Below are 24,652 nucleotides of genomic sequence, written 5' to 3'. Positions count from 1 at the left end.
TCCTGAGTTTATTGAATTAGGGAAGTCAAACTAATTTTAAAATTAAGCCTAGAGAGTGGGAGACTAGATACTGTTGGCACAACAGAAAAGTCCTAATGGCTGTTGTCTCAGCACATTAGGAAAAGACTGTCAAAGCTCTTGCTGACAAGATGCTTTCTCAGGGATTGTTAATTATATTACATTATTAGCCAGGCATGGTATGAGAACATATTTAGCATGTTACTAAAATGCAGTGACCATTTAGCTAATAAGTTTGACTTGGTCTTTTAGATTTTCTTAATGATTAGCAACTTAGTAAAACTGTAATGGTGAGAGATGAAAATAATGATTCAACAAGCTGTGTCTCAAGAACAAGTTTTAACTGGAACTTGCATGTAGCAAGGACAGATAAAGTGTACAGTCCTAATTATCAGCCTGATGGGACGAGACAAAAGTAAACATATAGTCAGATTTAACTAACTCTAATGACCCCGTCCTGTGCTGGCATATGGCTAAAGTGCTCTTGTGGTAGTAAAGCCCAGCTTGATCCTTCACTGCAGCCATGGGGAGGACAAAGGGCCAGCAATGCCTTACTCTGCTCATCCCACCCCAGGCTGGAAGGAGAAAACTCCCTTACCTTCCACATGGCAGCTGCTGCAAGGAAACACAGCCTGACGCTCCATTTTCCTTAGGTGCCTCTGGACCCCCAGGCAGCTCTTCTGGGAAGTTCAGTGGTGTAGCTGTGGGCAGTGTTAATGCTGTGGGCTTTGTTAAACTGATTTAAGTGCTGCACTACAATACCTGGACTGGGCTTTCTATTGTTTTCACCAGTGACACAGGAAAACCAGGACTGACTGCTCAGTGTTGATCAGTAAGGCCCCTCGCTGCTGAGCTGCTGGGAGAGTCACCGACGCCCCCCAGATCACAGGGAACCCAGCCTGGCTGGGCCCTCAGAGCAGCAGCAAATGTGCTTTGAACCTCACTTCTCCCCAAATGCTCCTCCTGCCCCTTGTGCCTACAGAGGCCCCAGTGCCAGGTTTTAGGCTGCACCAGCACCATGCAAGCAGAGGTGCTTCTCAGTGGCGTGAAGGGGGCAGTGTGGACAGCTGGGCCAGACACTGGCACCCCTCCAGTCAGGGCCCATCCCAGCCCAAAGCCAGCTGCCACCAGCTCCAGGGCTGCCTCCAACCCCAAGGCTCACCTCTGGACCACCTGTTTGAAAGGGATTTAGCTGAGGGCTTGCACAGCTTTTACCACCTGTGGAGCAAATGTGTCCTGCGCGGAAAATAGCTCCCATCTGGCACTGGATGTATGTCTGAGATGTACAGAGGGGGAAAAACAGCAGCACAAGCCATCACATGACATAGATGTTGTTCATCTTTTATCTAACAGACCTAGATAACAATGCTGATAGCAAGAGTCCTCTTTTTTTTCTCCTTTTTGTACATTCAGATAATTCATTATATTTAACGTACAGTGAACACAGCCAGTGGAGAGCTTCTGAGCCTGCTGTTGGTCTCACCTGGGGAGACCTGTGTACAGCACACAGATGGACAGCTCCACACAGACCTGTGCCCCAGCTCTGCTGCTCCCTTCTCCTCCCTAGCCTGGGCTCTGGTTCCAGCAGCTCTGCACGCCCATGTCACACCCAGGTCACCCACCACTGCAGCACATGACAGCACTGACCCAGTTCTCCTCTAGTTAAATCCCAGCAGTCACTCCAGCAAAGCCTTTGGTGCAATCTTACTGCTTCAGTGCACACACCAGGGCCAGGCATTTCTGCCAGTGGGCCTCGTGGCTGCTCTTCCCATCACTTGGAAGTGACCAGAGTGTGCTGTAAGGTTAATACCAAGACAGTAAAGTCTACAAAGGAAAAAAAGTTCAGGCACGTGGAAAGGAGCATGAACCTCCCCTAAAACCAAACCTATAGCAGCAGTGTGATCCTTCTCAGCCCATCTGTTTTGTGCTTTTCATTATGCTCAATCCTCTGTTACATTTTGGCCACTGCTTCACTAGCAGCTGTGGTGAGCACACAGTGACCAAGCAATGCTGGTGTTTCATCTCTAAATAAATAATGCGTTTCTACCCTGAGAAAGTTGCTAAAAAGTAACCTGGTATCACAACAAGGAACATGCAAATCTTAAAAGTCAAGCAGAGAGCAGGCTTTTACAATGGTTCCAAAATATGCCCCCAAAAAAGGAAGAAAAATCCTTGGAGTTTGATTGTGACACATAAAAATGTCCCATAAAGAAGCAAAAGGAGCACAAACAAGGCTATGGAAACAGCATGACCTCCTGCTTGCACACTATCTTGGCTGAAGCACACCCAGCCAGCAAAATGCTAAGTGATGTAAAATGGGGGTTAGGTAAATGGCACCTTCCAGTCAACCTTCCAATACCCATTTCTTCTTTGGGTCATCATTAATTGTTGCTCTGTGAGCAGCCTGAGCCCTCGGCTGGACTGGAGCCTGTGGGTCTTGGGCACTGTGTGAAAGGAAGGGAAGGAAGGTGCAGATGGGGAAGGAGGTGCCCTGGCAATGGTCACACCATGGAAGGGGTGGCAGCAGGGCTCGAGTCTCCTCACATGGAGGCCAAGAGTGCCCAGGCCTTTTGTGTGGTCAGTGTTGTGCTGTGCCTTGTGCTGTAGCAGTGAGAAGGGGGAGAGGAGAGGCTTCCCGGGAGGAAAGAGTGACCTAAATAGTATGGCTGAAATGTAGGAAGTGCCCATCAGCCCAGCCAGTTTCTGAGATTCTCAAAAAAAATACTGCAACTGAGAAATCCTTATGAGATCAGACAGCGTTTCCGTAATGCACAGATAGAAAAGCAAGGGAAGTACATCCCAACCAGTTCAGGTGGGATCCACCGTCTTCCTCTGCAGAAGCAAGAGTAAGGGGGTGTTTGGTCCACCTGTTTTCCTTAGCACCCGGGGTGATCAGTGCTGTGTGCTGGTGGCACAACTGCATGAGCAGTTGGATTTTAAAGGCACCATGTCACTCAGCAGAATGAAGCAGAGAGATGGGGATTAAAAAGTGAAAACATGAGGCTGCAGCCTCAGCCAGCCCCTCTTTCCTTCATTTCAGCTAAGAGACAGCCCTGCTCAATCCTGTCTGGTTAGATCACAGTCCCACTGGGCTCTTCCAGCAGGGCATTGAGATGGACATGTATCATACTCCTCCTGTCCTTTCCCTAGCTCTTCCTGCAGCCCAGTTGTCCCAAGTGTCTCAGAGTAAAATTCCAGGCTAGCACCTGTGGCTGAGAGGTGTGAACCGCAGCAGCCAGAAGGAATCCGATGGATGGGTCCTCCTGGTCTGCCAGCTGCAAGGTTTTTGTGAAATGAGACTTTTGCCCAAATTTCTTCCCATGGTGCCTGAAGGAGGTGCACGCCCAGTCCCTCCTTTCTGGGTGCATGGGATATCTATGCCTCCTCGCTGCGTCGCAGGTCTTGCAGCTCAGTCATGGCTTTGGCCGAGAGCTTCTTGCGGCGGAACACGGCTGCAATCTCCTCAAAGGACTTTCCCTTCGTCTCTGGCACTTTGAAGTGTGCAAACAGGAAGAAGATGAGGAGCAGACCCGCGAAGATTGCAAACACGTATGGTCCACACAGATCCTGCCGTGGGAAAGGGAGAACAGGGAGACCACCATCAGCACCACAGGCATGGCTTCCCCTTCCTACCCAGCTGGCTGAGGTGTGCCCAGCCAGACTAGGGTATGGAAATCTGGGAGGCACATTCACATGGAATTGTGCCAGCCATTTATTTGTATGGGTTAAGAGATTTCTTACTGCTATGTACTGGAAGCACATTCCCACGATGAAGTTGCAGGCCCAGTTGCAGAAGCCGGCGACAGCGATGGCGGCAGGGCGCGGGCCCTGGCTGAACAGCTCGGCTACGATAAACCAGGGGATGGGCCCAGGCCCCACTTCGAAGAAGATGACGAAGAGGAAGATTGCGACCATGCTGACATAGCTCATCCAGGCAAACTTGCTCTGCAAGAGGTTGGTGTTATAGTCCCCAAGTAACTATCATTAATTATCACTAATTACTTTATTTAGGTTTGTTTTTCAGAAATTTCTTTCTATTCAGACAAAGGAGGACTGGACATGAATAATTAAGGTTTTAAACTCTTGTGCCAGGTGCTGGCTGAGCATGTGGCACCAGCATTGCTGCCTGGAGGAGTTCGCAGCCATCAGCTCAGCTGTTACTTTGAGCCCTCTCCTTGCCTGCAGCTCAGCAAAATGAGGCAGAATGGCACCCTTTAATAACCAGGGTGTCCAGCAAATGAGGCCACTCCTTATTTGCTTTTTCATCTTGACGGGGCTTGCAGCAATAGTTTGGACTGATTTTGATGGGATCTTCTCTTGTTTTCAAACCAGGGAGAAAAAATAGAGAGAAATCCTTACCAGGAGCACAAGCCCAACTGTCATGGCCACGGCGCTGACTAACATGCCCATCAAACCTGCCAGGAACAGGGACCTCCTGCCCGCCTTCTCCACCAGAAAGACCTGTAGAAACACATGCAGAAGCTCAGTGTCCAGCACCACCACTCTCAGGATCAGGTCCATAAGCAATAACCAACCTGTTACCACTGCCACACTTTTGCTCTTTTGTTCTTTTGCTCTTTTAGCTCTAGTGGTACAGATTTATGTGCTGGTTTCCAAGTGTCAGAAACTCTGCTGGCAGCTGCTGGGGAGCCTGACTGAGCTTTCACCCTGCCAAGGGCAAGGCAAAGGCACACACACTCAGAGCCCATGCATTTCCAAGCTCTCAGGACTTCCCACTGCTCCTACACATTGCTGACTATGGACTTTCCCTTTTCTTTTTTTCTTCCAGGAACTAAAAACTTACTAGGTCTGCATTAGTTTGAAATCAGGCTTCAGAATGTAGCACAATTCAGGTCACATCACGGGCCATTGCCTGTCCTAAGGCAGGGATAGTTGTGTAGCAGCTGCAGTCAGGATTTTTCCTCCAATCACTCCCAGACTTTTTTTGCTTCACTGGTAGTCACAAAGCTTAGTTTGCTCCTTCTCAGCTCCTCTTGGTGGACTCCAGCCATGTCACCCAGCTTTTGAGAGATACCTAAGTCTGTACCAGACACCTCACACGATGGGGAGCTGTAGGTCCCTCCAGAGGACCGTGCAGGTGTCCTGGCCTAACCATGCAGCAGGTTAGGCTGCCTGCTCCTTCCCCTCTGCTTGAAAGGACACCTGTGGCCAGCAGCCCCCCCTTTGCTGCCATTACAGCCATGATTTACACTTCCCAGAGACCGTCTCTGTTGCTGAGGGCGGTTCATGTGCTGACATGTGAAGTTGCAGAGGATGAGTCTCTGCTCCCTTCTCCCCTTGCCAAGGTCCACCCAGCTCTCAGCACTTCTGCCTTTTGATCGGGGTCTGTCATTTATTGACAAAAGCAGGTAATTTTTAAGTGCTCGTGGACAAAAGAAGCAAAGAGCAAATGCCCAAGGCTGCAAGTACCACAGCCCTGGGGATCGAGCTGCAGGGCACCCTCCATGCTGAAGAAAGGCTTCTTCCAGCTGCACACCTCTGTGCCTCATTTCACAATAAATATAATTCTCCTACAATTGACTTTCTCTAAGGCAGGTTTACTCTAAGATGTCCTCTCTCACACATACTGGAGTACACATGGTTTAGGTTGGAAGGGACCTTAAAGATCATCCAATTTCAACCCCCTGTCATAGGCAGGGACACCTTCCACAAGACCAAGCCTAGCCATGGACAGTTCAGGGATGAGGCATCCACAACCTCTCTAAGAAACCTGTGACAATGCCTCACCACCCTCACAGACAAGAATTTCTTTCTAATATCTAATCAAATCCTCCTCTCTTTCAGTTTAAAATTGTCTCCATGTCCTAAATCTCTTGGAGCTGTGTATTTCTGCCTTGCAGCCAGTCCTGCATCATGTTGGTGAAAGTTCTTTACTCCCTAAATCTCTAGAGAGATATGAGGGAAATAGGCCTGGCATTTCCTGATCTTATATTAATGGCCACATTATAAAACTAATTGCCAGCTGATAGGAATTGTGTTAATCCGCTCAAGAGAGAGACAAATGAAGGGGAGGTCTGTGGAAACAGAACCATCCTTTTATTGCTGCAGAGCCCTGTGTAGATAGGATGAGGATAGGTGCTGGATTACTTTTATTGCTGTGGAATAGCCTTTGGATATCACTCGTGCAGGTGCTATGTACATACAGAAAACAGTTTGAAAGATAACAGGTAAGAGCAGACTGGGAGCTGGTGACTTCCCCATCAGAGCCTGCTTCCTGGGGAAATAGGACCTGCAGAATTGCAGGCTCAAGGGCAACTTTTCCTTTAGGGGGGAAATGCAGAGTTTTCAGAGCTTCCCTGAACACAGTGGTGCAGTTTCCACTCACGAGGCATTTAGCAGTGCGGATCAATAGCCACATGCTCTATGTCAAGGCTTGAATTTTCAAATGCAACTTTCCCAGGGAATGATTTTTCCCAGGGTCAGTCCTGCAACACTGCAAATCCCAGCTCCAGGATAAAATCATATTTCAAAACCACGTTGTACCTTATGTGTCTTTGTAGTCCAGGGGGCAGAAGTATTTACTTACAGAGATAACAGTGAAGACTGTGTTCACCACTCCGACACCAATGGTTGCATAAACTGGTTGGTCAACCCCAGCTCTCTCGAAAATGTTTGTGGAGTAGTAAAAGATCTATCAGAATACATCAGGATAAAGGATTAGGCAACAAGGCTGTTGAAACTTTTTGTTCACATGAGGGAAGAGTTGCACTTGCTTGGCTGAGATGTGGCGCAATTTAATTATGATTAATTTTTCAACTTTTAATGGCTTGTTATAATGATTAAAGCTGAAAATTTCATAGGAGCCTGAGGGAGTTAAAAATCCTGTTGAAATTCTCCTCTTGAACTACTGCATTTGCACATTAAATCTGTTTTCTTCTGTCTAGTCTGTTTAATCTTAAAATCCAGATCACCAGCACTGAGCACTCAAAACAAATATCTTACTGTGACCAAGTTTTACATTAATTTTAAATTATTCTCATTGCAATGACTCATTTCTTTCTTCTCTCCAAGAATAAGGTGATTCCTTTCTAGTGAAAGTTAAGGGCAGGAGGTAAAGGGTGCCTGGTGGATGGGATGGGCCTGGAGCCAGGTAGGCTGGGCATCCCTATGTGCTCCTTCATGCTTCTGGGTGTCAGATGGATTTCTGGTATTCCAGGAGGTGATGCAAAAGTTGTTTAGTTAAAAATGGCTATAAAATAGTGATTCTGGAGTGAGCATGATGTCATAAAAGAGAGCAAATTGCTGGGCCAGCAAATGGGCCTGCTGTGCCAGCTGCTTTTGTGCTGGACTCCCTCCCACCCTTCTCCCCTCCTGCTTGGCAGGGACCCAGGAGCCCACTGTGACCATGGGAGAGCCTTCTTCCATCCCTGCATGGCTTGGGTGGAGCCAGAGCTGCCTTTTCATGCTCAGCATGGATCTCTTGAGAGACAGACATTTTGGGGAGACTCACCGCATTGATTCCCGAGAACTGCTGGGATATTTGCACCATCAGCGCCACGATGACAGCCTGCCTGTACTTGGAAGAGGTGAAAAGCTGTCTTATGGAGACTTTCTTTTCACTAGCAGCTTCTTGCTTTTCCTTTTCCATCTCTTCAATCTCTTTCATTGGATCACAGTTTCCTCTAAGCCTTTTCAAATCTTAGGGGAAAAAAAAAAAGATTGACATTTTATTTTCAGTGGTAGGTAAGTTGTATATGTAAGGACAAGAATCTCTTTAGGCAAAACTCAAGGTGAGCCAAGGATCCAGGGTGCATCTGCTCAGTCAGGGGCAGCAGCACATCAGCTCTGCAACAGCCCTGAGATCACTCTCAAGCCTCATCCCTCAGCAGTGCTGCTTAGTCCCATGCAAATGTTTCAATAGTTTTTGATCCAGCACTATTTTGTATCTCAGATGCTCGGAGCATGAGATGGAGCAACCACAGTCATATGTGAATCCTCAGCCAGGCTTTTTCTTCTCTGTTTTGTACTGTAAAAAGTATAAAAACAACTCTAGGCAAGCCCAGAATGTTTTTCTTACTTTTTTTAGCTTCCTCCACCTTCCCCAGTTTGATGTAAAGGTATCGGGGGCTCTCAGGGCACAGTAAGAGCAGGAAGAACTGCAGCAGGGCAGCCACACCAGACAGACCAAGGAGCAGGGGCCACATCTCGTCATTGCCCAGAAGAAAGTCTAATCCAAGGATCTGGAATAATTGAGGCATATTTGAATGGATCATTTTGCGCACTAAGAAGAGAAAGCAATTGATCACTGTGGTGTTTTGAAGTGAAAAGCTGGGGGACAACTAAAAGCAAATACCATCTATTTTTCTGGATGTGTTTGTTTTCTGTACATTTATGTGCCCACCTTTGTGTAGCTGGGACTTGTGCCATGGTTAGCAATGCTGATGAGGGCTTTGGGCTCCCTACTTCCCTGATGAAGCCATTTTTGAGAACCTGATTATCAGGGGTCTCATGCTCAGGATCCAGCCTGACACTGATGAGATGCTGAAAAAAATTCTTCAGGGAGAGGAGAAATTGTTTGCAGAAGTATTTTTTTATTTCTTGAGAAGTTGTCTTTGTTAATACAACTCTTACTGAAGGCAGGGATTTAACCCCATTAAAACAGATTGTTTTGCACACTCCTTCAGTTTTGGGGTGGAATGGTGAACAATAGCCCAGTATATCACTATGGTCTTCCTATTCTCCAGCCTCTCTGGATGTGCGTGTTTTCCTGCTTACCTGGCTGAAGAGGATGCCCGTGACGATTGCGAGCTGGTGCAGCGTCCCCAGCGCTCCTCGCAGGGCCGTGGGAGAGACCTCGCTGACATACATGGGCACGAGTCCAGAGGAGAGCCCTGCACCGAGCACACGTGGCTGTCACCTCTTCCAGACACAGCTCAGCAACAGCAGAAAGCACTTCCCAAATGGGAAAGGAGGATGGAGCCGTGTGCTGCACCCCACACCCCACCAAGCCCCTCACGCCTGGCTGGGAACCACCTGCACCGTGGGAAGGTGCTGGGATGTCCCTGCATTCAGAGCCCCAAACTGGGAAGCCTTTTTACTTGAACACACACATCAGAGCATGGAGCAGGAATTACCTGCTGAAGTTATCACAGGTTAAAGAGCCTTCTTAAAACTTGCCTTGAAACCTCAGAGTGGAGTATTGTATTTGCATACCAGTAACGGTACAAAGAGCTGTTATTCCCAAGCTAATTCTAATGTAATTCACAATTATTTGCTGGCTTTATCCTCTTTGTGCACATTGGTCCTGTGGTCTCTGTCTAGGGAACATGTTAATCAGCCTGGCTTGTGGTGTGCTCTTGCAGCAGCCACCAGCAAGACCCATCCTTGAGATACAGAGGGACCTGCTCCTTTCAGGATGAGTAAATGAAGATATGATAGAGCTAATGCAAGCACTTCTGGGAAAGATCCTAGATCAAGAATGGCAGACATAGGGAGAAGAGGGAAATTCCCAGCTGTGAAAGCCCTTCTGAACTAAGAAAAGGATTAAAAAATCTGGGAAACTCTGAACTGCAGCCCTGGACAGGCTAGCAGGGAGCTGCTTTCAGCCTGGACTCACCGCAGTACAGCCCCGTGACCGCTCTCCCGGAGATGATGAGGATGTGGGATGGCCCAAATTTCGCCAGCCCCATGAGGAGGTTCCCAGCAATGGAGAGGACATTCACCACCAGCATGGCTTTCACTCTGCAAGGCAGCAGCAGCACAGCTCCTCTGGCACCTCTCTCAGCCAAAGCAGCCATTGCAACACACAAGAGGAACTGTGAAGTCACTTAATCAGTACTACAGGGGAAAAACAATGATAGCAGGCACTGCAAAATACAGGGATCAGGGTACAATCAGAGTAGTTAAAATTATATTATAAATTATACTTTACATCCTGTGCAAATACCATGCAGATGTCCTTCTCTTCTTTTTGCCATAGAAAGAGAAGGGGGAATTCAGAGCTTAATCAAGGCTGCTCATGAGCTGCTCTCTGAAATGCTCAAGTTGCAATAAAATGTCTGAATTGTAACTGAGGATTATGAAAACCCCAACCTCTGTGATGGTTTAAACAGCATTTTGGAAGTTGGGAGGGTTATTTTTCCTTGCTTTCCTAAATTGCTGAAAATAACACAAATGATATTTCTACAGGGAGGAAATGGTTCCACGGGAAAAAATCAATGAGAAGGGTTTGTGCTGTGGCCCAGAGTCAGAGCACACAGGAGCCTCTCACCTCCCGAGCCGGTCGCCGATCCAGCCCACGGTGAAGGAGGAGACCATGCCCCCGATGGCGAACACGGACACGGACAGGGACCAGTACATGGTCAGGATGTGTGGGGAGGCAGCAAGGTCCTCGCTGGTGTCAGCTGGGGGTGGGAGTGTGCCCTCTGTGCCAGCCTGGAGGAACGTGCCATCCTCCCCAGAGGCATTGGCAGCGTATCTGTCTGGGGAAACAATGCCCAGCACGCGCGCGTAGTGTGCTTCTATCACCTGTGACAGGTAAAAAAGAAAAACGCCATCAGCTGAGATCTATAACCACCCCAACCCCTGTTTTGGATTTTATTCTGCCTCAGAAAAAGATTTGCATTGCAGGCTGTGCAGGAGTAAAATCCTGGGGTACCCCAGCTCCATAACACCCAGATCCCAGTGGGGAGGGGCCATGAGGGCAGGCACAAAGCATTCCCCCTCCTGGGGCTGGGCTGAGCTGCTGTTTGGATTTGGCACTGGATTTGGTGGAGGGGTGCAGTCCCTTGGCTCGGGCACAGGGACCGTGTTGCAGTGGGGACAGCTCCATTACATGCAGAACCCCACTTCTTTCCCTGGGGAAGTGCCAGCAGAGGGTCCTGGTTGTTCTCACCCCACTGCCTTGTCCCCTGTTCTGTGGGAGAAACTGCCTGGGAAGGGACAGAGTCTTCCTGAGGGCTTCTGCAAGGGACAAACTGGCCCTGGCTGCCCTGAAGCCATAGTTCCTTGGCCATGCACAGCTTGAGGGGCTCAACTTACCTTCTGGGGGGCATTAATGACCCCCAGGCTGTAGCCATACTGGAAGAAGCCCAACACCGCAGTGAAGACAGAGAGGATCAATGTTCCCGTGAGGTGCTGGAAGCAAACAACAACCTCATCATACTGTCCTAGCAGTGCCAGAACTGGGGGAGGGCTGCATCCCACCCCTGTCCCAGGGGACCCTGCTGCCCAGCTGGCTGGGACAGTGGCATCCAGGGATGCTGCTGCAGCAGTGCAGGTGCTTGGCTTGCTCCAGAGGAGAAGGAAAGCCCATGGGGACAGGCAAGATCAGGCCCCCAGGGCAGAGTGGTGTTGCCCCACAATGACAGTCCTGCTCTCCCCACTGCACTGCCTGTCCTGGCCCTGGAGCTCACGGGAGCCAAAGCTCTGCCCACTATAGAGGTGCAAGAAGCAGCAGCAGGGTCTCATTCCCCATCCCCATCCCTGGAGTAAAACAGCTCGGAAAAAAACACCAAAAGCGTGTTTTTCAGCAGCACTGTTTAAAGCATTTCTTCCTCCCATCACAGTTAAAGTTATCCAGTGAGCGAACAGTGCTCTTAAAAATAAAAACAGCCCCTTGGCCCTTTTCCCCTTTGCCCCTGTGCACAATTAATTAGAGGGGACTTTTTTTTTATTGGTTTCAGTTTCGGCAAGGGATTGCTCAGTGCTGGGGTCCTGCAGAAATTCTGATAATTTCACTGGAAAGTCTAGTGCAAGAATACCAGCAAGCCATGATTACCTTCTCTGTCTGCATCTTCCTTTTGTCATCCACCCCACAGCTCCTCCGCTCTCCTTCTGGGAACAGTCACTGTCCTGGGCTGCAGAGCAAGGTGAGGGCTTGGACAGCAGATCTGGGATGGAGGCAGGAAAATGGGCTGGTGCTTGGAGAGATGGGACTATATCAACTCTGGAGTTAATGAGAAACCCAAGTCTTCCACGCATTATTTGGCCACCGCTCAGCTCAAGCAGCCACCACCAATCCCCGTGTTTGGGACATGCATGAAACAATGAGAGACCTGTAAAGACATAGAGTGGATCTGGAAAATTCAAATGATTTGGGGCTGTCCCTCAGCTGAACAGTTGGAATGTGACATGCCAGGGGCTTGAGCCTGTTTTGAGATGCTCAACACCCACCTCAGCTTTTGTGCTGGGCGTGCATGTCATATCACAATCCTCTTGCTGAATGAGGGAGAAGAAACCTCTCCAGCACATGTAGCAAAGCAGCTAGAAAATGACTAAGAGTTTTATTTTAATAGCACTTAGCACCTGCTTTAAAATATATTCATGTGTGTATATCACATAGAGAGCCACATATAAACACAGATGTATACAGGTCTCTCTGTGTATCCATACACAGACACCTGCATACACAGAGCCCCCTCAGCAGGCAGCTCTAATGCTATCAGAGATAGCTGTGTGTGCATATGGATATAGAACACAACAAAATTACCCAGAATATACATTAAAAGAGGCTTTCATTAAAAATCCTACAGTGGTGTGAACAGTGAGCCTTTCAGCACCACCAGCTGATGGCTGTGCTGTCAAATATTGTGGATTCTGGGTAATACTGCCAATGCTGCCAAATACTTCTGATGCTGCCAAATATTTTTGCGTTAGCTCACTCGGCTTTCACGGACTTTGCACATCTGCACAAGCTGGTCTGAGCTGGTCTTGCTCGGGCTTGGGATCTGCTGTCCTTGACATGGTCAGAGAGAGGAGCTGCAGGGCCGGGGTGGGGGGGTACGGTGGCATCCTTAGCGGCAGCAGACAGTGCCAAAGCCTGAGTCAGCCGGGAAGGTGATTAATGCTGATTAAAGTCATTATCTTCCAGATCAGCCCCTGATGGGTTCAGCAGCCAAGCTACAGCACTCATTGGATGATGCTCTCAGTCAGCCAGGCTTCACATGGGCACAAAATGTACTTTCTACAGAGGAAGAGCAAGAGGAAAAACAACAAAGATGAGCGTAAGACCACTAATCTTTGCACTGGTCTCCAGAAAGGTAAAACTTTAACTGGGAGAGGAAAGTTCATTACATTAAGCAGGCTTTGATTCCAGCCACAGCACCTGCATTCCCCTCTAGGGCTGGTGTAGATGTGACAGGAAGGGCCCCAAGGCTGAGCTTTTTAGTTTTCCCCAATATTTGTCCTTCCTGCTGAGATCTTTGCCAATGGTGTTTGTTTGCTCGCTGTGTGTGGATACCCAGGCATTTACAAGCAGTTTCTTTACATTGCAGTTAAATACCTTCACAATGGGACTGTCAGGATTTGACAATTAGCAGGCTGCTAAGGCTTGAAACAGAAAACAAATGGGGGCCCTGACCCAAGACCAAACCTTCAGGCACCGTGAAAACCCTGCCAGGACACGTGTCCCCCTCCAGGATTCCCCTGTACCCCTCAGGGGTCCCCATCCTGTTGCAGGTGCCTGGCACAAAGAGCTTTCCCTCCCTATTCTTCCCAGTGGAAGGATCAAACGCCACCAACAAAGCATGAGCAGGGTGGCCTTTCCATGTCCTGCCCACTGCTGCTTAGAGCAGAGCCTTGCAGGAATCCAGCTTCCTGGGGATGGGGTGTGGAGCAGCTGGACAGTGCTGGGAGGCTGGGTGAGCATCACTCACCTCCCCAGGAGCTGCCCTTCCACTTCCATGGAAGCTTTGGATGCCAAAGGATGGAGGCCCCACAGCCACACACATCCCTTGGCCAGGCCTGCTGGCAAAAGGCATGGAGTTATCCCGGGCTTTTCCCACCCCTCCCTGGGCCCTCTTACCCTCCCTGCCAGGCAAGATGCTGCAACCCAGTGCCAGGGCTGCCTCACCTCTGCCTCTGAGGGGGTGCCAGCTGGGCTGTGACACACTCCTCCTCATCTTGGCCCCAGGCAATTTAGTATTTAACATACTGAACTCTCAGTGGCACTAACAGAGTCCAGACTCAGTGATTCTCTGAACAGGGAGCTGGATGTGGATGTGGTGACTAGCAGAGGCCAGCTTTAGGCTGGTCCTGAGGCTCATGGGTAGGAAAGGTTGGTGTGTAAATCTTCCTCTCACTGCAGTCACTTTCCAAAGGGGCTGATTGTTAGCTTGGTAGAGAGAAGCAGAGTGTTCGTTCAGGATAAAGAAGCAGGCCTGGCTCCACCAGGGTCAATGACTTACCATCAAATCTCTTGCACACCTGACAGCCATTTGTGATCACAGGCCAGAGGGTGCAGAGAGTGGCACAGCACAGCCCAAAGCAACACTGACCCATCCCATGGCTGGAGAGCCTGGCCAGGCAGTGTTTAGGTGATGGGCAAACAGCAGGGTCTGCATTATTGCTAATGCTTTAGTTAAATAATAAAGTGCAAGAACTGTGCATAATGTTAGACAGCATTGCCACGCTTATTGCCTGCTCTGTGTTGTGTGTAGAGTAATTGGTGGTGTTGATAATCTAACTATGTGTGATAAAAGCAATGGGCCTAAGTTTATGGTGGGGCTCTGCTTTGGAACAGCTGGGCATGCTTGTCACCTCAGTGGAAGGAATTCAAAGATTCCAGAGGGGCTGTGAGGCTGTACCCAGGTGCTGGGGCAATTTGCACATCCATTTTACTGCTCTGGGTCATTCAGAGACAGCTTTGATGTTAAAAAAAAGGAAAAGTATGCCATAAACCAAAACAAAACGAAGGAAAAAAGGTAGATCTGGTCTGTAAGACATGGACTCTCAAAGAGAGGCTGATGTAGCACATCAGTGTCTGGCACAAAACCAAAATTATGCTCTTTCATTTCTCCTCTCTAAGCACATCAGCTGGGGCAGGCAGCACTGCTGAGGCTACATGAGAGACAGCAGCTGAGGCTCATAAAACCCATTTAGGAGAGAGAATTTGGTGCATTTACAGCACTGCTGTAAAGATACCAGAGGTTAATGAGCCCCTTCCCACCCCCAGCTCTGGGTGCTGCAGCATCTCCCAGAAGAGAAAAACTGGGAAGCAAACCCAGCAAAGCTCTCCAGCTGCAGGTCCCACAGGGCAGGGCAGGATGCTGCAGGGCAGCAGTGGCTGTGGCAGGTGTCCTGTGCCAGGAAATGCATCCTGATTGCTGAGGAATCTCTGCTGGATGTGCTCAGAGCCCTGCCAGGTGGGTGGCTTAGCCCAGACACGGGTAGGGTGTGACACAGAGCTCCACCCACACCTTTGGAACAGGCAGGTTCAGTCCCTGCTGCCCTGCACGATGCCCATGCTGGCCCCAATTACAGAGCATCAAATTGTGCACGAGCAGGAAAAGACCTTGAGTGGGCTCACATTGAGACAATGATCTGCAGTTTAACTTCAACCATTTCCACCACCAGTCCAGCTCTGGGGCTGGGGCCAGGGTCACCTCAGGCATCCCTGTTATCCCAAAATATGTAGTGTCAACCCCCAAATCACCTCACAACAAGAAAAAGGCCATTTAATAATAATTCTGAGACAGGTTTGAAAAGATTCAGTTCTCACAAGTAGCTGCTACAGCCTTACCTCTGAGCATCCTTCCCCTGGCAGAGGTACCCAGCATCTCCTCAGGGTGGTGGAGCCAACCATGGCCCTTGCATGGCCTCATGCCAGCTCTCAGGGCTTTTCTTCCATTTACCATGACTCATCTTTGAGTTATACAATTTCATAGCAACTCTGTAAATAATTGAATCTACAACAGGCTCAAGCGACCCCTGCACGCACAGACATTACTGCTTTTTCCTCCTGTGGCACTGCACAACTGAACAAATTTCCTTTCCTGGGCAAAAAGTCCCAGAAACAGGATTTTAAAATGAGCTGCAGGTTTTATTTCTTAAAACACTACTAATAAGCAGTTTCTGAGGGTATTAATCAACCATAAGCACATTTTACTTTCAGTAAAAAAGCAAATCGAAGTTAGTAACATTTGGAGGGGAAATGTCTTTATAATAACCATGGGTTGATTTTGTAGAAGAGGAGTTTTCAGATGGTGATGGTCCATCAAGACATCCCTTGGCCACTGCTCACTGCTGGGCAGCATCACAAAGGACATGTCCCACCTCCTCACACTCATCCTGTTCCAAAACCACCTTCCCAAGAGTCTCCAGACAAAGAGCATTGTGACTGGGAGCCCTAAAAATCCCCATTACCTCCATGTCCTCCAACACCCCAGGTTTATTTATCCAAACATAAAAGGCATGGCTTAATGGTGAAGTTTTGTGTTTTATTGTGGTTGGCACCAGAAAAGCATTTGCTCTGTGTTATCTCCATACACACATGCCATAGACAAGACTGTGGTAATACTGGCTTCTGTGATTTTTGTTTCAAATTATTCTGAGATTTAAAAAAATACATTCACAAACCACCTGAGTCGTTTAAACTCAATGACTGCCTGCTATTTCATCACTGTATGCAAAAACCCATAATAACAAAAATCATCCAAAGCTGTGCATTTGTCACTTGAAGTAGAACAAAAAACACCCCAAAACAGTTATCAGTTTGCAACACAATAAAAGCTCTGGGCTTTATTTGATTTTTATTTTAACCACAATGAAAATACAAAGAGCTGGTGGCAATCAGTGTTTGTGATGGGATTTGAATACCAGTATTTGATCCTGTGGCCATCCCTACACTCTCCAGGCTGCACCAGCCCAACAGGAGGGTGTCTGGTGCTCAAAGGAGGCACCACAAAGCACATCCCACCTGTTTTTCCCTGAACTCCACATCCTGGGAGTCCCACTGCTGGCAATCCCTGCGGTACCAAACCCTGACACCGTGCCCACAAAATGCTTCAGGTGAGGGTGGCCCGGCCCATCCCATCCCTGCCAGCCCACATCACCTCTTACCCTCGATAAAGATTCAAGTGTGACCAAGTCCTGTTGATTTAATCATTTTTTAATAAAGCCATCGTTACTGAGTACACCAAGATTGCCAGTTAAGCTCTCTATATGTCGCTGGAGGTAACAGCGCTGTGATCGACAGCGGAACGGAAAAAAAATAAAACGAAACCAAACCAAAAAACAAACCCCAACCGAAACGAGGTAGGTTAAAACCAGCAACACAGACCTTGTTATGCGACACCCCAACACCACAGGCGGCCATGCTTGCAGCTACTGAGAAAGAAAACCCCAGATACGCACTGAGAACAGAAATCAACTGAGCAAGGTTTATAAGGACACGATTCAACCTGAACTAAACACACACACACGGTTCGGCACAGATGTTGTCTTTCACTGTATGTTGGGTAATTCCTAGGGAGTGGAGGGGGTGGAAAACGAGTAGATTCAGACCCTTGGCCGAAGAAACCACACATATATATATTTTTTTAAGCTCTTTACAAGCCCAATCCAGAACATGGGGGACAGGCAGCTTGTTCCATGGTCCCCATCCCTGTGCCGGCTGCTCCCGCACGCCAGTGCCCGGCTCTGGACTGGGGGGAATGAACACCCACAACCTTCAGCAGCAGGGTCCGGTGCCCACAGCATCCCGGGAGCCCCTGTGGTCACAAACCCCCCTCAGGGGCGAGCACAGGGCTCCTCTGACTGCTCCTCTGTCCTCTCCTCCTCTGATCCCCTGTCCCGGTGCCCACGGCCAAGCCCCAGGGCAAGCGGGCACCTCCGGAGCAACAACAAATGGCACCTCTGTCCCTATCAAGACACACCATTATGTGAAGATCCATATAGAAATATGGATTGACAGACTTGACAAAAATGGTAGCTGATTTTTATTAGTCTAAGGCTAGTAGTTTAGCCATTTAAAATCCATTTCCCAAAAGAGGGGAAAAAAACCTATTATTTTTTCTCTTCTTTAAAAATCCGTTAAGCCGTTGCTGCCAAAAGCAACATGTAAATGTTGGTGAAGGCAAAAGATTTCTAAAATTACCCAGCTATATGGTTATGGCCTTCATCACAAAGATAAAAGGTACATTTATTGTGCTGTCTCTCACCAGATTTAATTGGTAACTTTACAACATACTATATATTTGATGCTAGCAGGCAGACAGAATTAAAAACAGACTTTTTGACACTGTTTCTTTCCCCGTTCTTACAAAGTAGGGGACAAAGAAAAAGTAAAACTAAAAAATAAAATAAAATAAAATAAAGGAAAACTCATAACCCACTATAACACAGCGTAATCAGGAGACCTTGGGGGGGTCCAAGCGTGAAAAGTCCATCCCTGGCTGCAGTCCTTGCCCCGGGGCTGGCGGCGCCGGGGGAGCGTGGGCAGGGGGTTCCTCGGCGCCCTCCACCTGCCTCTACAGTGTTAGTCCACGTGTTTAATGTCCTTTAAATTAGAAATAATGCCATGGCGGTGAGTGCCAAGTGCTCCTCTGTTACCAGTTCATCATGGAGTTTCTGTTGAGGGTCATGAAAAACACTTGGCTGCTTCCTCCGGATCTCACCGATGCAAAAAATACCTGTTTGGAAGGAAAAAACACCTATTAATACTCAGGGGATGGAGGTAACCCATGCCAGACTGGGATTAAATTGAGCCACTCATTAGTAAATGCAGTAATTAAACCCCATTCTCCCTCACTACCAAAGAGTTTGGAATGCATTGAGAATACCAGGTTTATCACATTTTACTGCCACAGCATCATTTATTATGAAGTACTAACAAAGAACTGCTGTCAGTGATTTGGATCTTGCTAAACATTTACCATTTGGTCAATATCTGCCTCAGTCTGAAATGGCTTTTTTTTGGAAAAGTGAGTCCTGGTATTTCAGCTATTCCTGAAAGTAAAGCCCAGAAAAACGACTTCCCTTCAACATGCTCAAAGGGCAGAAACATCAGGATTCTGTATGAAGAACAGGGATTTTGGTGCTTCTGGCACAATCCACCAGCATTTGATTGCAAGGGGAGTCTTAAAAAATAATTAAGTTAAAATTTTCAAATATTGAAGGGAATAATCTGAAACCTCTGTCCTTAATAAAACCAAAAATTACTTAATCTTACCAGTTTAATCAGTTCTCCAGAAAGAGATACATCTGAGTTTAGTATTTCAAACTCATCAGAGATCAGTTGGTTCCAGGATTTTAGAAAGATCATAATGTTTTTTTCCCTAGCTTTGTTAGAATTAGATTACACTAAAATTAAACTTAAATTTAGCTTCTTGGACAGCTTCTCATAACATACTCAACTGCAAAGTTAGGATACATTTTCCTGCAGAGCTTCAGCCTACCTCCATGCCCCAGGAAGGGCAGAGCTCAGCTAATGAGCAGCTGTTCACTACAGTGATCATGGCCTTAAAGCTCATTTACTGCACATTATTAAATCCTGCTCTGGGAACACAGCAACCGGTTTCTTCACTGGTTTTGTGATCACGTCCATTATGAAAGATCTCCCTGCTGCTTGGTCCTGACTTATCTTAGTGACACCTTGTGAGCGGAGAAACACCACCTGCAGAAAGAGCTCGGGATTCAACCATCTCTTCCACACAAAAATGCCTTTTCCTCCAGCAATTTCTCCTCATTCCCTGCCCCCCTGCAACACCAGTGGCAGGGGGCATCTGCATGACAGCCATGCAACTCTGGGGGCCCTCCAGAGCAGTATTTATCACTGCTGTCCACAGAAATGGATGAGGCTATGAGAGGAAAATAATTTAAAATACATCAAAAGATGCATCAAAAGATGTATCAAAATGTTTCTGCATCAGAGCTCAAATCAGGGTCACTTACACACCCTTGCTAATACTCCACTTTCAGAGTTCACTTGGCAGCCTCAATTTAATGTTCAATGAAAGAACTGGGAGACAGTCAAGCCAAGTCAACGCAGATCTCAGCTAGATGGAGAAGAGATCTTGCAGGCTGAGGTCTCCATCCACTGGAGAAAATTAACTGGGAACAAGGCTTAAGGGCACTGCTTATTAAACAGAACCTTCAGATTAATTATTAATCTCAAGACAAACCAGACCTAAGCTCTAAAAGCTCCTTGTAGCTGGCAGCACAGAAGAAGCTTTGAAGTGGACTTACCTTATCATTTCTTTCACACAGAAACTTTAACCTTTGAGCTCTCTTGTGCATAAATACTCCATCCAAATGTCCTGTCTCCACTGACCGGATTTCAATCGCTTTCTCTCCCCAGCCCATTATTTGATTGGAATGAATGTAGGCTGTCAAAAGGAAGCGTTTGGCAGGTGTTACAACTTGTGCTCAGCTAAATATTATGCAACGAGCAGAAAAGCTCTCATAAGCTGTTACTCAAAGCCTAAGCAGATCAATGGCAGAGCTCTGATGGCCTGCAGGGACAGCAGCCCTTTCAGAGCACTTTTCATCCAAAAATTGCTGAGAAATTTATATAGGAGCAGCATCACTTCTTCCAGTTTCACAAGGTGAGGAGCTGGGCAGTGTTTTGCCTCCATGGGTTGTGGAGCTGAGCAACAGCAGAGCCAGAAGAGCAATTCAAGGGCTCCCATCTCCACACTCAGACCCCCTCCACTCAACACAGTGCAACAGGTTGCATTATCTCACATTTATCTTATACTCAAAAAGTTCAAATCTCCAAGAAATTACTTGTTTTTATTATAGAGGACTAAACAGCAGAAATTTAGCAATTGCATCTCATAGCTGCCTGAGAGAAATCCCCTTTGATAAAAGAGGGAAATCCCCTTCATCCCAAATGACTCCATCCCAGCATTCTCAACTCCTCAAACCGCTTGTGGCTTGTGTTTTAAGCAGGTGGAGAGGAAGGGTGACCTACCCACGGAAGTAGGCATTTCTCCCCACTGGAGCACCACGTCCTTAGTGATCCGCCCGTAGGTGTTCACATAGACACCCTCGTCCTCGTAGCACACCAGCATCTCCATCCCGTCCGTCTTGGGCAGGATGACAATGGCGTGAGGAGTGATATTGCCCTGAATCTGCACAGGGAACACACAGAGTCACAATTACCCTGAATGGAAAAAGGGGAAGGCAGCAGAGCACTGCAGGGAAAAAGCCCAAAGCAGCCCGAGAACAAAGCCCTCCCTGCATTCCCCACACAGGAATGGGTTTCAGAGATAAGCCTGCAGGGGAATAGACTGTCATGTTTACCCCAGCATCAAAGCTGTCTGACACAGCAAGGATAAACAGGTTCAGCAATTACAGACAGATCACAACATACACGCCCCCAAGACTGATGGCTGACACTTGGCTGCAACACAAGTAAGTGACTGAGCCAATGAATCCATCACCAGTTCAAATCAAGGTAAATCAACTCAGAATTTTACAGGCAGCCCTAGGGAGGAAATATCCTACTTTTTAGCAATCACCCTCTAGTTCCAAGGGCAGCTGCATTGACTTTCCACCCATGTCTGCCCTTCCATAGCTAAGACGACACAAAACCATCCCAAACTGCCCCAGTATTTCTCCCTCTGCTCTTGCTAGCTCTCACAGAGGAGACTGTTGCTTGGATCAGATTCAACAATTCCTACATTTGTTTAGTGACACAGTTTCTCCTTGACCAGTTTACTGTGGGCCAACAGTATAGATGGAGTTTACATGACCCAACAAGAAAATCGTACAGAGAGCTCCATTACTGCTCCATCCAGTGCACAGATGGTCCTTTTTGTGGGACATAAAAAAACCTTTGCTTTAAACTTTACTGCTCCTGCACGAGGACAGAAACAGCCTGTGCAGATGAACATGAAGTGTGTGAGAGCCCTGAGCCCTCTTTAAGTGAGGGCAGCACTGGGGAATGTCACACCATCACTGGTCCCCAGTTCTGAGCCCCTGGGAGCCCCCCAGACCCCACTGGTGACCCCTCCTCAGGCAGCAGCACTGCCCTGTACTCACGTGAGATGGTATATAGATATCATAGGAGTTCCCAGAATCTACATCAATCACATGGAAACCAGTGTGGGATCCAAAGATAACCTTCAGCCTCTGACCTTCCTCTACAGTGAGATCCACGAGCAACGGCTTGTGCTGGAGATCTGCAAAAGACTTTTATAATCCCTTCCATGAGCATCACAGAAAACCAGCAAATCCCCATTGCAGCAGCCTGATATGCTTTTGAAATCACATTTGTTTGACTGTGTTTCCTACTAAATACATGGTTATTTATACTCCTGCCTCTCTGTTCCCCTGTCAGATGCCTCAGAGGGTATTCAGTCATCCCAGCAGATAAGTGCCCACCCTTGCCAAGCCCAGCTCTCACAGCAGCCCGAGGCCAACACAAGGATTTGGTCTCTAAAGGAAGGAGACAGCTCAATTTTACATGAGTGTGTGTTCAGTCTCTCTCAGCAGAGATCCGTGACCACCCACCTCCTGCCTTGGCAGGGATCACTGCTCTGCTTTGGGCAGCTGAAATGAGCCAGTTTAGCACAGACCTGCTTTCCCTGCTCCATCTAACCTGCTGCAGCAAGGCTGGGACCAACCCCCAGCATGTCCAGATCAAGCACCATGGCTTGGGTGCTCAGCAGGAGAGTGACACAAACACCTATGGGAAGCTGGATCCCAGAGCATTTTGATGCTGCTGAGCTCTCCATGTCACTGAGCCCATTTACTCTGGCTTCTGTTCAGAAAAAGCAAATGTGACCTAATATTGCATAAGTCCATGTGTGTTGGAAAGATGCAAAATGAGATTACTGAGCATGAACATCTCCACAAGGCACTGCCCTTGTGACTCTTCTCTGCACAGAGCTTGGGATGCAAAGGGCTCTGAAGGAATAAGCACAAAATGCCCACTGCCAGGCTGGAGAGGAGGAAGGTCTCACTGAGGAAACCAAGGCAGGTGAAAAGAGAGGAAAAAAGAGAAAGAGTGGGTCACTCTCCCAAACTTTTTGTCTTGAAACAGAATCCAAATTGGAGAAGCGGAGAGGACCTTGCAAAATGAAAATAGAAAATCATGTCAGCTTATTTCTGTACTGTATGGTAAAAATTAGTCAGAGGGGAAAAAAAACCACCAAACACAAAAACCTCACAAAAAACACTCACCAAAATCCCCAACTCAATTCTACTCATATGTATTTGATCAGCTTTCTGAAAATTCCTCAAGTAAAGCCTGCTAGCATAAACTAATAATAACACTTCATTGTTGGCTGCAAGCAGAACATTTCCAATCTCTTCAGCCAGCAAGGATCCCATCTCCCATGCCTGCCAGGCATCCTGAGCAGCTCAGCTACATAAGCAAAGTGCTTTTCTGCTCTGCAGCATACAGAAACCTCATGTATTTACAATTACAGAGTGTAAAAGACAAACATACCTTAAATGCCATAAACTTGTGATATGGTTTAGGAGCCCAAGCGTAGATCTCTACAGCGTTCTTTAAGGCAATCACCAAGAACTTGATTCTTTCATATTTCACTAAAATAAAAACAAACCCAATTTTAAAAACCTTCACTCTCTTTCCAACAAATCTCCAGAACAGCTTCTCAGGCCATCTCTCTGTTGGTTCTCATTACATAGAGCCCACCTAATGCATAAAGATGAATTCCAAATTTACTCGTGGCTATGGTCTACCCATACTTTTAATATCGAATTGTCAGGTCAGACCTAAGGCCAGACAACAAAACCACATCTCTTCAGACATTTATTTCCACTGACCAACTTTGTAGTGGATGCATCCCTCCAGGTCCCCAACTGTGATCCAGCCCTGCTTCTTCTCCACCTCAGGGTCGTTGTGTAAAATCCTGTTTCTCAGCCAGGACAGGTAGTACACACGCAGCTTGTTCTTCTTTCCTGTTGGCAAAGAAATGTCCCTGTCAGAGCAGAGCACGTTTGCATGGACCATCTTGAGGTTTCAGTGCTTATTTTCAGTCACAAGAGGATAGAATTTAAGGCCATTTCATGATAAAAGTAATATAAATAGTAATTGAAAATAGTAGTTTAGTTGCTGTGTTGGGTTTTTCCTTGGGAAGAAATATATGGGAAGTGGAGCCCAGAGCTCTGTCTTGCAGGCTGCAGGCAGACACTGGAAAAGGCAGGCTTTTGCTTCCCACAGGCTGGAAATATTCCTTTTCCTATAAATCAGTGTTCACATAGGGACAGTGGGGCTCAGTGGGGCAGTGATCCCAAAGCTCCTACAGCTCAAAGCTTATCCAACCACTCAGCTACTGGGTTTCTTTCCTTCCCTCTCCTTCATACAACATTAATTCCACCCTGGAGATGAGTCAGGAGCTCCTTGGCCTGCGACAGGCACTGCTAACATCAAGACTGGGCTCTGCAATGCTGAGGGGCTGCCAAGTTTCTGCACTGCTGCCTGTTCTTGGATGGCTGTGACATGGCTGCAAAACCCCTGTGGCTGCAGAGCCCCCATGACAGGGACAGGACAGAGCTCACACCGAGCCTGGTGAGATGAGACCCAAAGGACAGACCCTGTCTGCTCCCAGGTTTCCACAAATCCCCAGGACTCATTCTCAGCATCATCCTGGAGTTTGGTGCTATTCCCATTCCAGCTGTACTAAACCCCTCATCCCTACAGCTGGATCCCAAAACCACAGGGGAGCTGCAGACCTGGTAAAGGATGGAGCAGTGAGTTTGGAGCTCTGGCTGGATGGGGGGAGCAGGAATTTGCAGGTGAATGCAGAGCGAGGCCAGAAAGGAAACAGAAGGATGCTATCCAACACTTTCCTCACGAGCACTTCTCTTGCTGCCCTCTGTGAGCTTTGTTGGACAGGTATCAGCAGGAGAAGGCTCTGCCCTGGCTGTCACCCTCATGCTGCTGTGCTCCTCAGGCTGTTCTGCAGGAGGATGCTGGATG

The 24,652-nt window shown here is 47.7% G+C and overlaps 2 protein-coding genes across 6 annotated transcripts in view; both read right to left on the bottom strand.

The window, feature by feature from the left end:
- Positions 1 to 2,759: 2,759 nt before the first annotated feature.
- SLC2A2 (solute carrier family 2 member 2) lies at positions 2,760 to 11,891 on the bottom strand. Its single transcript, XM_064720873.1, has 11 exons — positions 11,759 to 11,891; positions 11,020 to 11,115; positions 10,250 to 10,506; positions 9,596 to 9,720; positions 8,755 to 8,870; positions 8,057 to 8,219; positions 7,490 to 7,677; positions 6,566 to 6,670; positions 4,378 to 4,479; positions 3,760 to 3,963; positions 2,760 to 3,585 (listed from the first exon to the last, which is right to left on the bottom strand). Exons 1-11 carry the CDS (start codon positions 11,771 to 11,773, stop codon positions 3,394 to 3,396), a joined length of 1,563 nt encoding a protein of 520 aa, XP_064576943.1. The 5' UTR covers positions 11,774 to 11,891; the 3' UTR covers positions 2,760 to 3,393.
- A 4,241-nt stretch (positions 11,892 to 16,132) lies between these two features.
- TNIK (TRAF2 and NCK interacting kinase) overlaps positions 16,133 to 24,652 on the bottom strand; it is a 147,191-nt gene continuing 138,671 nt past the window's right edge. For all 5 annotated transcript variants that reach the window (XM_064721580.1, XM_064721581.1, XM_064721585.1 and 2 more), the window contains 6 exons: positions 23,497 to 23,631; positions 23,156 to 23,256; positions 21,745 to 21,894; positions 20,672 to 20,831; positions 19,945 to 20,084; positions 16,133 to 18,389 (listed from right to left, as the gene is read on the bottom strand). In XM_064721580.1, coding sequence (XP_064577650.1) covers positions 18,306 to 18,389; positions 19,945 to 20,084; positions 20,672 to 20,831; positions 21,745 to 21,894; positions 23,156 to 23,256; positions 23,497 to 23,631 — 770 coding nt within the window. In that variant the 3' untranslated portion in view covers positions 16,133 to 18,305. The remainder of the gene's footprint in view (positions 18,390 to 19,944; positions 20,085 to 20,671; positions 20,832 to 21,744; positions 21,895 to 23,155; positions 23,257 to 23,496; positions 23,632 to 24,652) is intronic.

The sequence above is a fragment of the Zonotrichia leucophrys genome, chromosome 9 (assembly GCF_028769735.1).
Source record: "Zonotrichia leucophrys gambelii isolate GWCS_2022_RI chromosome 9, RI_Zleu_2.0, whole genome shotgun sequence".
NCBI lineage: Eukaryota > Metazoa > Chordata > Aves > Passeriformes > Passerellidae > Zonotrichia > Zonotrichia leucophrys.
This window is presented reverse-complemented; position numbering and strand designations above follow the sequence as displayed.

What these genes read in the sequence shown, in the direction of transcription:
- SLC2A2 (XM_064720873.1), bottom strand. An exon ending in TCATTAATGCCCCCCAGAAG is followed by an intron (nt 10,507 to 11,019) that starts GTAAGTTGAGCC and finishes TACCTGTCACAG; the next exon opens with GTGATAGAAGCACACTACGC. An exon ending in CGGGCATCCTCTTCAGCCAG is followed by an intron (nt 8,220 to 8,754) that starts GTAAGCAGGAAA and finishes CAATTATTCCAG; the next exon opens with ATCCTTGGATTAGACTTTCT.